The 14,205-nt window shown below is 35.5% G+C and overlaps 3 protein-coding genes across 3 annotated transcripts; all 3 read left to right on the top strand.

Moving 5' to 3' along the window:
• The first annotated feature begins 6,984 nt into the window (after nt 1-6,984).
• Nucleotides 6,985-8,385, top strand: LOC307172318 (trypsin-1-like). Its single transcript, XM_079894611.1, has 6 exons — nt 6,985-7,154; nt 7,235-7,385; nt 7,465-7,715; nt 7,815-7,951; nt 8,042-8,143; nt 8,237-8,385. Exons 1-6 carry the CDS (start codon nt 7,115-7,117, stop codon nt 8,282-8,284), a joined length of 729 nt encoding a protein of 242 aa, XP_079750737.1. The 5' UTR covers nt 6,985-7,114; the 3' UTR covers nt 8,285-8,385.
• Nucleotides 8,386-10,618: 2,233 nt separating this feature from the next.
• LOC307172678 (uncharacterized protein) lies at nt 10,619-11,560 on the top strand (the record flags this gene model as incomplete). Its single annotated transcript, XM_079895229.1, has 2 exons — nt 10,619-10,694; nt 11,133-11,560. Exons 1-2 carry the CDS (start codon nt 10,658-10,660, stop codon nt 11,558-11,560), a joined length of 465 nt encoding a protein of 154 aa, XP_079751355.1. The 5' UTR covers nt 10,619-10,657.
• Nucleotides 11,561-12,088: 528 nt separating this feature from the next.
• On the top strand, nt 12,089-13,493 carry LOC307172319 (trypsin-2-like). Its single transcript, XM_079894612.1, has 6 exons — nt 12,089-12,258; nt 12,339-12,489; nt 12,569-12,819; nt 12,919-13,055; nt 13,146-13,247; nt 13,341-13,493. The coding sequence occupies exons 1-6, from the start codon at nt 12,219-12,221 to the stop codon at nt 13,386-13,388; spliced, it is 729 nt and encodes a 242-aa protein (XP_079750738.1). The 5' UTR covers nt 12,089-12,218; the 3' UTR covers nt 13,389-13,493.
• Nucleotides 13,494-14,205: the final 712 nt, after the last annotated feature.

The raw sequence follows: 14,205 nt of genomic DNA, 5'->3' as shown, positions 1-14,205 counted from the left end.
GGTCCACTCCCATACGGCAACATATTCCATGTAGGATAAAACTTGTATTTATAGGCTAGCAAAAAGACAGGAATCTAATTTGCATCTACATCATTTAACATTTTACATCAAAAGTTGTATCTATATTTTCAGACGTAAAACATAATTAAATTACACCCCACCTTTCGTACAATAAAACAGCATTACAATAAATAAACATCCATCATATTCACACCAATAGTCTTTGTACCTATAGTGATTTGCAATGGAAATCTTTCTAATTTTTCAGAATTGCTTAATAATATTGCGTTTTAGCCTATATGTGATTGAAACAAACAAAAAGCAGTAACCGTTTCTATATTTGCTTTTATAATAAAATAAACTCACCTTGTCTGTGCACAGATGGTTATAATTTCGGTACCTCTGCATGTTTTAAAGTGATGTGAGCTGTTTATGAAAAAGTAGCCAGTAAGGGGTGGGTTTAGGGTGTGGCTCAGAAAACATCTGAGGACTGAAACTAAATATCTGGTTAAACACTTTATTAGAAATCTATTAAATATGAGTTAAGTGACATGCTGTCGATTACCCCAGAACATATCTTTTTGTACATTTGTAAAACTTAACTAAAACTAAATTTGTAATAGGCCTACAAAAGTGTTGAAGAATGAATGCACTTTTAAAATAATTCATATAGGCCTATGTGAGTGTCTATTTTAAATGTGAACCATATTTAAAGGCCTATATCTTACTTAGGCCTACATCTATTTTTTCTTATTTTTTATTTTTCAAAATAATATATACTTTCTTGCTCTGCTGTTTCTAACTAAAACACATAGCAATTCCAAAGATGCACATTATGAATGCTGTTTAGCAGGAAGTGTTTTACAGGAAGCACATCATAAATTTGTGAAGCTTGTCATGTAGAATCAGGGCCGTTCACAGACATTTTGAGGGGCAGTGGCCCAAACCAGAAAAAAGGGTACAATAGCTATAATAATAATAATTCGAAAATAATAATCCTATTTGTATTTTACAAAATCTGACAATAATTTATTAATTTTTGTTTTTAACTTTAATTATGTATTTTAACCCAAAATAGGACGGAGTGAGCATTATTGAGCACTATAAACACGTTTATTCTTTTTCATTCATACTGGAAGCCGGAGTGCGCCCTGGTGCATGAAACTCCAAATATGCCTCACAGAAGTAAAATAACTTATGATGTTCCAGGAAATCCCTAATATGGACAAAGGCTTTCAGCTATGAGCTATCACTTTAGCTGAATAAAAAGAAGATGGAAACGCTTTGACTGATTAAACATGAAGACATAAACACACGACTTCAAGTCTTCTCGGGTACTTTCATAATAATAAAGTATATTTATAATGCAATGCTAATTGACATCGCCTTTATCAATACTATAAAATAATATATTGTCTGCCTTATGCTATGATAATAAGCCACATCAGCTTGTAAGCACTCAACTGTCATTATGAAGTTAGTTTGGAGTAGTTTTGGATTAAATGTTGTCTTTTATTTGACATATAGGGTTAATAAAATTTCCTTTATAAAGCTGGAGTTGATGAGTGGGTTAATTGCCGACAGGTAGAATATACAGTTTTTCCTGTATAAAAATCATTATGTCTTGGAAAGTCCGCATAAAGCATGCAACCCCAACATACATGCATGTATGCGTGTGTTTGTGTGTCTGTGTGTTATTGTACAGTATACACTCACCTAAAGGATTATTAGGAACACCTGTTCAATTTCTCATTAATGCAATTATCTAATCAACCAATCACATGGCAGTTGCTTCAATGCATTTAGGGGTGTGGTCCTGGTCAAGACAATCTTCTGAACTCCAAACTGAATGTCAGAATGGGAAAGAAAGGTGATTTAAGCAATTTTGAACGTGGCATGGTTGTTGGTGCCAGACGGGCCAGTCTGAGTATTGCACAATCTGCTCAGTTACTGGGATTTTCACGCGCAACCATTTCTAGGGTTTACAAAGAATGGTGTGAAAAGGGAAAAACATCCAGTATGTGGCAGTCCTGTGGGCGAAAATGCCTTGTTGATGCTAGAGGTCAGAGGAGAATGGGCCGACTGATTCAAGCTGATAGAAGAGCAACTTTGACTGAAATAACCACTCGTTATAACTGAGGTATGCAGCAAAGCATTTGTGAAGCCACAACACGCACAACCTTGAGGTGGATGGGCTACAACAGCAGAAGACCCCACCGGGGTTTATATATATATAAACTTACCAACGTCCGTTGCCATGATTTTTGGAATGACTTATCGCGAGAGGAAAAAATTACGTTTTAGTCGCATAACATCGGTTAATGGAAACGCCGTCATTTCGCAATAGTTTTTTTCCGATATTTAGAAAAAATCGCAAAATTTTTGCGCGAATCTTTAATGGAAACGCGCCTACTGACGCTGTTCACGTTGTAAACACAGTGCAGCGCTTCCGGGTTCTACGTCAAAACGCCGGCTCAGTATTGGCCGGTTCCTGCGTCAGCAGCACACGCATGTGATTAATATTATATATGATAGATATGCAAAAATTTTATATTACTCATATCATATGATAAAATGTTGTATTTATTGTTATTACTGTAAAGCTATTAATTTATTATGTGATCTCATTCAATGCTTTCAGAATCTTTATACTTTTTAAAATAATTTTGTTTCTGTATTTTTAAAATGAATATATTTTAATGACAGTATATTTATTGAACAAAAATGTTTTTATTCTTGTAATGAAACAAGGGACTAACATGGCAACTGGGACAGGAAACATGAAGTATAACAAAAGTCCAGACATGACACAGGGAACAATTGACAGCATGAGACAGCATTTATTGTACAGAAAGGAAGTGTGTATGTGCAGAAATAAAAGACATTTACCTTAAATGCTCACTTAATTAGTGATAAAATGGACCATATATAAATACAAATGAAGGCAGGTCAGAATCAAGAACAAAAACAGAAATTCACAAAAGTACACAGCAAGGAAACCCAGACATACAGTAAGTGTTTTTGATTGTGTAAATAGATGTCTCCTTAAAAGCCATATAAATATTGCACGGAATGCATGGAATGCTAAATTTTAACCTTTATGTAGTGGTTTATTTTTATTAAATTGATAGCAATATTTCCAGGCAAAAAATCCAGCCACAACCTTCCATTTTTATGAGCCAACTGTCTTAAAGAGATTTTGAATCAGACTGCAGATAAAAAAAAAAAAAATTATTTAAAAAAAAAAAGCCCTGTGGATTTCTTCTTTCAGGGTGCAGAATTCACCATTTCAGAATGAAGCAAATCTTTTATAGATTTCAAGATGAGACCTATACTGGCACCTGCAGCATGCACATTGTACTGTAACTGTGCGTGTGAATTGCCTTGGCCAAAACTGCTGTAGAAGTCTGATGTTTCAAAGACATCTGGTCTCAGACAGGAAAACTTTCCCTGTGAAAGAGAGAGTTCATATAGTAAATTTTACTCCATACAGACTTTGTAAGAGTTTTAAAAGAAATCTGTGACAAAAACATGCCTTAAAGATGCAAAAATCTTTCCTGACAAACGGATAATGGAATACTAGCCTTCTGCTTACTGTGTGTATACTGAATAAAGTGAACAGAGCATAAACATAAGTATTTTACATTAACTACTTAAGTATTTTACATTTATTAACAACTTATTTTACATAGGTTGACTGACATCCATATTAAGCATAATTGTAATGCATAACATAGGTTATTCATTTGAGTATCAAGGCCTGCAGCCCTTTAACACACAAGCAGTTCAAGAGCAAATTACATTAATACAGTATATGCTACATTAAAAATACTAAGAATCCCTTGATTTATGATCTGAGAGTTTATGATTTAAGACTAGAGATTAAAGAATATTTGCTTTTTGTCAGTATGCTTCTCTAAGAAGTAAGAGCACTTTTGAGAAAGTAAAATGTCAACATTAACCTAAATGTTAGGTTAACTGCTGCCTGAGGTCTAATGTAGAGTCTCATGATCAGAGAGCTGAATCTTAAAAATAATGGCAAATTACAATAGAAAAGCTATTCTGAAAGAATGTCCCTGGATACTAGAGATTTGCAAGTAAAGACTGAGTAGGCATACCGAATTTGTGCTACATTTGGTTTAATATTAAAAGGACTGAATTGACTGAATTCTGTCTCTCAATACAAAGTATTGTACAGGATTAAAACCCCCAGTCAGTGAAGATAATATGAATATAGAGATCTTGCCTTTTACTCTGTCCTTGGATTTGTCCTCTGACCTAAAAACAGCATCTGGGTGTTTCCCAGCTTATGGTACAAATCTGGACCCACATGTTTTCTGAAGCCTTTTACTTTTTTGGTTATTTTGATCATTAATAAACTAAATAGAGTTTACATAGTTTATATCTATATAGTTTAAAAAACAGATATAGCCATGTCTACAAAAAGACTAATGTTGTTATTTATAAAGATAATAAGGATTGTTAAAGTATTTTTCATCAACAATGTAGTTTAACTTTAACATAAGAAACCGGATTGAACCAATAAGAAACTTATTGTACACTTTACAATAAGGTTTATTAGTTAACATTAGTTAATGTATTAACCAACTATGAGCAATTCATTCGTTACTGTATTTGTTCATCTTTGTTAATAAGATTTTATTCTTAGTTAATAAAAATATAACTGTTCATTGTTAGTTCATGTTAGTTCACAGTGCATTAACTAATGTTAACAAGATTTTAATAAAGTATTAGTAAATGTTGAAATTAACATTAACAGAGATTATTAAATGCTATATGCAGTTCATTATTAACTAACTAATGTTAACTCATGAACCTTATTATACTTTTAAAGTCAAAATACCTGATTCTGAGATGGAAAAAGTAGTTTTGGTAATTTGGTAATAAGTCTTAATTAATTAATTAATTTCCCTCAGTATAATTTTTCATACAAGAGCTAGATACAATACCTAATAGTAGTTCAGCAAATTTAAAAAATAATATTTATTAAGAAAAAAACATTGAGTGCAGCTGTGACAATTTAACAAATCTAATCACAATCAATGTTTCTATGTATTCCTCTGTCTGAGGTCTGTTTGGGTGAGCACAACATTATTGAGCGTGGGTTCTGAGCAGTTCATTGACTCTGAATGCGTCATGACTACTGGAGCTAACAAATCAGCAGTATTTGCAGCATATTGCTCTGCCCTGCTTTATGTGCCCCTGCTGGCACCATTTGCAGAAGAATAAATGTATTCCTGTAGGAAATTTGTGCACTTTTTTTCTTTTCTCCAAATAATTTGCAGGAACAATTCTGGACACTTTTATAAGAAAAATAAAACTGATAAAAACGTACAATATGTAATTAGTTTACTATTTTATTCTTCTCAAGAAAGTAAAAATAATGGTAGGAACGCTGATGTTAACAGTGTGGAGCCAAGAAAACAAAACAGATTATTATAAGCAAAGGATCATTTACTCTGCCATTAGCAAAATCGAAATGTTCAAATAGACTTGAACATCTATTGTTTCTAGATGACTTTATTTGTGCTACTTGATAACCTGTGTCAGGCTTTAGGGAACAATACCAATAACCAGTTGTCTTGTACATGTTGTTATTAATTGTACAATCATTTTAAAGTGAAGTATCTGCAAAAAATCTGTAATGAATGATGGTGACCTAAATGATTAATAGCCAAAGTCAAAGTCTTGGTCATTAATACCCAGTGCTGCTGCCTTTGAGTAATCCTAACAGACACGCTGTAACTGTGCAAGGTCAAAAATCTGAAATTACACATGCAGGATCAAAAAAGCTTCACAAGAACCTTTAGATAGCACGTTTTAGGTCATGTGAAGATATGCATATAGTTTACCAAATTGAAAGAAAAAAAAAAAAAATCACATCCAACATGATTAAATCTCTCCTGGTAAAACTTAAGGTCTGTTAAGCATGATAAAAATAAATGCAATTTCAATCAAATGCAAAATCTAAAGTTTATGTCTGTTTATTTATGTATTTGTTGTTTTTCTATATTTTAATTAATTCCTTTTATTTTCATCGATGAATTACTTCATTGCAAAAGTTACCTTTAACCTTCAATAGTCTTTTAAAAAATGTTAATGTGATTTTTTGATTGGTAGTGTAATTTCACAGAAATATATATTATGTTATACATTCTAATTGCACAAATATAATCTATAGTTAATAAGATTAGCATGAAAAAGGCACAACAAATTGCATGAAGTGCAGATACTAATTGCATATTATTTAAACATATAGGTTATGATAGGTATCAATAACATTAATTATTTTGTTTCACAACTAACAATGAAATCAATTACAGAAGACAACTGATAAAACTGATAAAACAACTGATAAAAAACTGATATAATTGCTTGTTAGATGGACGTTTACTATTAGAAGTTCATGAGAAATATTACTAAGAACAATGTAATGTTACGACTAAATTGTGAAACAGTCAGGGACAAGAACAGATGTAAAACCTGCAGGTGAGAAGATGGACAGCTGTTGAAAACCTGGAAGCCTGCTGTTAAGGTTACAAAGTCAACACCTTACATTCAACAGCACAGCTGCTGGATCTCCCTGGTTGTATCTAAAATTGGCATAATGTCTTATCTACACACTGTCAGCACTTTGTTTAAAATGTAATTTTGGGCTCTAATTTGTTTCTCAGAATGTTAAAACTTGTGTATTGCAGGTTTTTACTGTAAGGTAAAGGCGTTTTTGGTTTTATATTTTGGAAAATATATGACATGAACATTTTTCCTTTGAGATACACTAATTAAGCATAAAAAACATATATTTTGTAACATTCAAAATCACTCTAAAAAAAGGTTGGGTTGTTTTTGGACAAACCGAACTGTTGGTTTAGGTTTGGAGTGTACACTGAGTGACATTAGAGTGCCAATGCAGCCGCTATAATATATATCATGGAAACACAATGATAGTGAATTACTTATCAGACTTCAGATAGGTCTTTTGGATCGGATTGGTCAATGGCTGACCGCTGGGGCATGGATCAGTAGGCTGGCAGTCTCATAAATACTGTGAGTGAGGAGTGAAACCATCATCGAACAGGTTCAATCAGCAGTCATGCGGTCTTTGGTTTTCCTGGTGCTCCTTGGAGCTGCCTGTGAGTAGAGATTCCATTCAGAGATAGCAATATGGAAAAGGTGAGTCAATATACTGATGATATTCTCTCATTGTACGTAGTTGCTCTGGATGATGACAAGATTGTTGGGGGATATGAGTGCACGCCCTATTCCCAGCCCTGGACGGTGTCTCTGAACTCTGGCTACCACTTTTGCGGTGGCTCTCTGGTCAGCCAGGATTGGGTTGTGTCTGCTGCTCACTGCTACAAGTCGTAAGTGGCGTCTTCGTAGGGTAGCTCATGTTCCGGTCCATTGGCTTCCTCAGTTCTGAACAGTATTTTTGTCTTTCAGACGTGTGGAGGTCCGTTTGGGCGAGCACAATATTGCAGTTAATGAGGGTTCTGAGCAGTTCATCTCCTCTCAGAAGGTCATCCGCCACCCCAGCTATAACTCCTGGACCATTGACAGTGACATCATGCTGATCAAGCTTAGCAAGTCCGCTACCCTCAATCAGTATGTGCAGCCCGTGTCCCTGCCCAGTGGCTGTGCCGCTGCTGGCACCATGTGCAGAGTCGCCGGCTGGGGAAACACCATGAGTTCCAGTGAGTGACTGAGTTCACGATGTCACTTCCTTCATACTTGATGTTCATAGCACTTGAGTTAACTTCCTCTCTGTTGTTGTTTTATTCATTTCTTTGTAGCTGCTGATTCCAACAAGCTTCAGTGTCTGGAGGTCCCAATCTTGTCCGACAGTGACTGTAACAATTCCTACCCTGGCATGATCACCAACACCATGTTCTGTGCTGGATACCTGGAGGGAGGAAAGGACTCTTGCCAGGTAGAGGATGACAAGAAATATTGTTGTCACACAAATTTTACCTGAGACAGTCTTATTAATCACCAGTGGTTGTCTTTCTTTTTTTTTCAGGGTGATTCTGGTGGTCCCGTGGTGTGCAACGGTGCACTGCATGGTATTGTGTCCTGGGGTTATGGCTGTGCTGAGAAGAATCATCCTGGTGTCTATGGCAAGGTAATATAGAATAGTTGTTGTTAGTTACAAAACAATATGTTTGGTATGATATGAAGGAATTTCATCACTTCTATGAATTATCTTTTCTTCAAGGTCTGTTCGTTCAGCCAATGGATCGCCGACACCATGAGTAACAACTAAAGCTGATCCAAAGTCACATACAGCCTCCAAATCTGCAATCCATCATTTTTTCTTTATTTTGGAGATAAAAACCTGTGTGAAAATAAAAGCATTTAAACATATCCTGCTTTCTCTAAGTGCTTCATTCATATTTATGAATAAAAACTGAATAAATATACTGTTCTAAGTAAGAGGCCTATATTTAAATGTACAAATGCTCTCAGCAAACAATTAGCAAAGCAACACAAAATAAAATAAGTTCAATTCCTAATATTTCTAATAATAAATACAGTTACTCCATAAAAAAATACATCAGGAAAAATTTATTTCTAACAAAGGAAATGTTAAACAGCTATACCAGCTAAAAGGGAACGTTCTCAGAAGTTACTCAGAGCATTGGATAACATTCTGGCAATGTTCTCTGAAATTTATTAAAACAATAGTTCTTCCAGTAACATTAATAGAATGTTTGTTCAAGTTATCTGGTCTTTAATAACGTCATCAAAACGTTTGAATAAAAACACTACTCATTCATCTCTCATGAAATGTTTTACTGAAACATTTTAGTACGTCTAATATTTGTTACTTGTTAAAGAAGGTTTAGAGAACATTCAAAGTACTGTTACCATAATGTTCCCACATAACCAAGAACCAAGAAAAACGTTTTGAACATTCTGAGAACATTCATAAATAATAAACAGAACATTAGAAAAAAATGCCTAACCATCCATTAATAACTTCCATTAGAATGTTAGCAAAACATTCTTAGAGCATATTTTTGCTGGGATGGTTATTTATAATACAGTGATTGTTAGCATCATAAATCAGCAACAAAAAAAAGTCATATAGCAAAGAAAAATAGCTTCAACATGTTTCTATAACAACTATAAATGAGCCCTCATCAAACATATTTTAGGTTTAAGAATGACACCAAAGAAAGAAGTATAGGCCTTTAGTTTGAAGTGTTGTGTGACTAAAGTAACCCAGGCTATGTTTCACATAGGCCTATATCTTTCTCATTTACTGAGGCCTTCAAGGTCTACCAGTTTAAATGTAGGCAATCCAACTTGATTAAATAATAGGCTAAATTTAAATTATATTTGCTCAGAAAGGTGTTTGAGGTAGGTTTGCCAACCATTCCGTATATTTCAGAATCGCACTGTAAAAAAATTCCACAACTTAAAAACTTATTAGGTTCACTTGATGCCTTGCATTTTTAAGTAGGCTATTAGTCTAATCCAATTAGCTGTACAAGTCATTTAAAAGTGTATACAATTTTTTGTTGAATCACATCTAACTTATATAAAATTTAAACTGCTTAAATTAAATATAAAAAATAAGGTTTTTTACTTGTTAAAGGTTTTTTACAGTGCTTTTAAGACATCAAAGTAGTTTTCGCTGTTTATCAAGTTTAGAAGGCCCATAGGCTATACGCAGGCATATGCCGTATATGGCCACATTTAAAGTGATATTGCGCATACTCCTGTAAAGTATGATATTAAAATGAATATGCCTACACATTCAAGCGATGATCCTTCACCATTGCTTTATCGTGAATCAATAAATTATATTCAATAACAAGTGCATAGTCTCATACTTTTCAACACAGCTTTACATTAATATAAACACTAAAATTGAATTCATACCATGAATTCAATAAAATTGAATTTATGTACATGCATGTACATCCAAGTTCACTCGACTACATGACGTCATATAGTCTACACACACTATCAGTGAATCAGCACGAAATGCATGAAACATGAAAACCACAGAAATACATAAGAAAGCTGATGGAGATAATAATTATGCAACTTATCAAAGGAAAATATATATAGGCCTATATAAAGAAATAAGAAGCTGTTAAAGGGTTAGTTCACCCAAAAATGAAAATTATGTCATTAATGACTCACCCTCATGACGTTCCAAGCCCGTAAGACCGTAAGTTCATCTTCGGAACACAGTTTAAGATATTTTAGATTTAGTCCGAGAGCTTTCTGTCCCTTCATTGAAAATGTATGTACGGTATACTGTCCATGTCCAGAAAGGTAATAAAAACATCATCAAAGTAGTCCATGTGACATCAGTGGGTTAGTTAGAAGTTTTTGAAGCATCAAAAATACATTTTGGTCCAAAAATAACAAAAACTACGACTTTATTCAGCATTGTATTCTCTTCCGGGTCTGTTGTCAATCCGCGTTCACGACTCCGCAGTGACGCTGCTGAATAAAGTCATAGTTTTTGTTATTTTTCTAACTAACCCACTGATGTCACATGGACTACTTTGATGATTTTTTTATTACCTTTCTGGACATGGACAGTATACCGTACATACATTTTCAATGGAGGGACAGAAAGCTCTAAATCTAAAATATCTTAAACTGTGTTCTGAAGATGAACGGAGGTCTTACGGGCTTGGAAAGTCATGAGGGTGAGTCATTAATGACATAATTTTCATTTCTGGGTGAACTAACCCTTTAACAGCTTCTTATTTCTTCTTAACAGCTTCTTCTTAAAAAATTGTCATAAACTTTTTTTTACATTTTTCATAAAATTGTAATTCTTACTAGTAACAATTCAATTGTAGAGCTCCGTAATTAAAAATGAATGGAAGTCAATGGAGACATATGACTAGTAAAAATTCATTTGTAGAGCTCTCTAATTGGAATTGTTACTAAGAATTGAATTAGAGAGCTCTGTAATTGTAATTTTTACTAGTAATAATTGAATTAGAGAGCTCTCTAATTGTAATTGCTACTAGTAAGAATTGAATTGTAGAGCTCTCAAATTTAATTCTTACTAGTAAAAATGCAATTACGACGAGTAACGCTGGGTACAATTTAAGCTAAAACGGCTTGCCATACTACAGGAAGCACCAGTGGCTGTCGAGTCTCCACAGAAAGCACCTGTGCCCACTGGGTCTCCACGGGGAGCACCTGTGCCCCAGTCTCTACAGAGACCACCTGTGCCGGCCCCAAAGGTGCTTGCATGTTCCTCACATCGAGCAACCATGCCAGAAAAGAGCCTCTGAGAAGGGAGCTGCTGCAGCAGAGGCCTCAAGATTCTTCTCCTCGAGGAGCACCCATTCCTGACAAGACCTCAAAGAAGGAAAAACTAGAGGTCCCTGAGCCACTGAGACGAGAGCTACTGCAGCTGAAGCCTCAAGCTTCTCTTCAGGGAACACTACCTGACAATATCTCAAAGAGGCAAAAGCTAAAGATCCCTGAGCCTCTGAGAGGGGAGCTGCTGCAGCAGAGGCCTCAAGCTTCTGCAGGTGAGAAAGTGGACAGCTGTTGAAAACCTGGAAGCCTGCTGTTAAGGTCACAAAGCCAACAGCTTACATATTCAACAGCACAGCTGCTGGATCTCCGTGATTGTTTATAAAATTGGCATAATGTCTTATCTACACACTGTCAGCACTTTGTTTAAAATGTAATTTTGGGCTCTAATTTGTTTCTCAGAATGTTAAGACTTGTGTATTGCAGGTAGCTTTTCACTGTAAGTTAAAGGAGTTTTTGGCTTTATATATTAGAAAATATATGACATTAACATTTTTCCTTTGAGATACACTAATAAAGCATAGAAAACATATATATTGTTACTTTACATGCTCTATACACTCTAAAAAAAGGTTGGGTTGTTTCAACCCATGTCTAGGTCAAATATGGACAAATCGAACTGTTGGTTTAAATGGTTTGGAGTGTACACTGAGTGACATTACAGTGCCAATGCAGCCCCTAAAATATAGTGTTCTAACATTCAAGTAATCAAGATGTAATACTGTATTTCTTCATGGAAACACAATGATAGTGAATTACTTATCAGACTTCAGATAGGTCTTTTGGATCGGATTGGTCAATGGCTGACCGCTGGGGCGTGGATCAGTAGGCTGGCAGTCTCATAAATACTGCGAGTGAGGAGTGAAACCTTCATCGAACAGGATCAATCAGCAGTCATGCGGTCTTTGGTTTTCCTGGTGCTCCTTGGAGCTGCCTGTGAGTAGAGATTCCATTCAGAGATAGCAATATGGAAAAGGTGAGTCAATATACTGATGATATTCTCTCATTGTATGTAGTTGCTCTGGATGATGACAAGATTGTTGGGGGATATGAGTGCACGCCCTATTCCCAGCCCTGGACGGTGTCTCTGAACTCTGGCTACCACTTTTGCGGTGGCTCTCTGGTCAGCCAGGATTGGGTTGTGTCTGCTGCTCACTGCTACATGTCGTAAGTGGCGTCTTCGTAGGGTAGCTCATGTTCCGGTCCATTGGCTTCCTCAGTTCTGAAAAGTATTTTTGTCTTTCAGACGTATGGAGGTCCGTTTGGGCGAGCACAATATCGCAGTTAATGAGGGTTCTGAGCAGTTCATCTCCTCTCAGAAGGTCATCCGCCACCCCAGCTATAACTCCTGGACCCTTGACAGTGACATCATGCTGATCAAGCTTAGCAAGTCCGCTACCCTCAATCAGTATGTGCAGCCCGTGTCCCTGCCCAGTGGCTGTGCCGCTGCTGGCACCACGTGCAGAGTCGCCGGCTGGGGAAACACCATGAGTTCCAGTGAGTGACTGAGTTCACGATGTCACTTCCTTCACACTTGATGTTCATAGCACTTGAGTTAACTTCCTCTCTGTTGTTGTTTTATTCATTTCTTTGTAGCTGCTGATTCCAACAAGCTTCAGTGTCTGGAGGTCCCAATCTTGTCCGACAGTGACTGTAACAATTCCTACCCTGGCATGATCACCAACACCATGTTCTGTGCTGGATACCTGGAGGGAGGAAAGGACTCTTGCCAGGTAGAGGATGACAAGAAATATTGTTGTCACACAAATTTTACCTGAGACAGTCTTATTAATCACCAGTGGTTGTCTTTCTTTTTTTTTCAGGGTGATTCTGGTGGTCCCGTGGTGTGCAACGGTGCACTGCATGGTATTGTGTCCTGGGGTTATGGCTGTGCTGAGAAGAATCATCCTGGTGTCTATGGCAAGGTAATATAGAATAGTTGTTGTTAGTTACAAAACAATATGTTTGGTATGATATGAAGGAATTTCATGACTTCTATGAATTATCTTTTCTTCAAGGTCTGTTCGTTCAGCCAATGGATCGCGGACACCATGAGTAACAACTAAAGCTGATCCAAACAAAGTCACATACAGCCTCCAAATCTGCAATCCATCATTTTTTCTTTATTTTGGAGATAAAAACCTGTGTGAAAATAAAAGCATTTAAACATATCCTGCTTTCTCTAAGTGCTTCATTCATATTTATGAATAAATACTGAATAAATATATTGTTCTAAGTAAGAGGCCTATATTTAAATGTACAAATGCTCTCAGCAAACAATTAGCAAAGCAACACAAAATAAAATAAGTTAAATTCCTAATATTTCTAATAATAAAGACAGTTATTCCATAAAAAATACATCAGGAAAAATAATTTCTAACAAAGGAAATGTTAAACAGCTATACCAGCTAAAAGGGAACGTTCTCAGAAGTTACTCAGCATTGGATAACATTCTGGCAATGTTCTCTGAAATTTATAAAAAAAATAGTTCTTCCAGTAACATTAATAGAATGTTTGTTCAAGTTATCTGGTCTTTAATAACGTCATCAAAACGTTTGAATAAAAACACTACTCATTCATCTCTCATGAAATGTTTTACTGAAACATTTTAGTACATCTAATATTTGTTACTTGTTACAGAAGGTTTAGAGAACATTCAAAGTACTGTTACCATAATGTTCCCACATAACCAAGAACCAAGAAAAACGTTTTGAACATTCTGAGAACATTAATAAATAATAAACAGAACATTAGAAAAAAATGCCTAACCATCCATTAATAACTTCCATTAGAATGTTAGCAAAACATTCTTAGAGCATATTTTTGCTGGGATGGTTATTTATAATACAGTGATTGTTAGCATCATAAATCAGCAACAAACAA

The sequence above is a fragment of the Squalius cephalus genome (assembly GCF_949319135.1).
Source record: "Squalius cephalus genome assembly, chromosome: 15".
Lineage (NCBI taxonomy): Eukaryota > Metazoa > Chordata > Actinopteri > Cypriniformes > Leuciscidae > Squalius > Squalius cephalus.
This window is presented reverse-complemented; position numbering and strand designations above follow the sequence as displayed.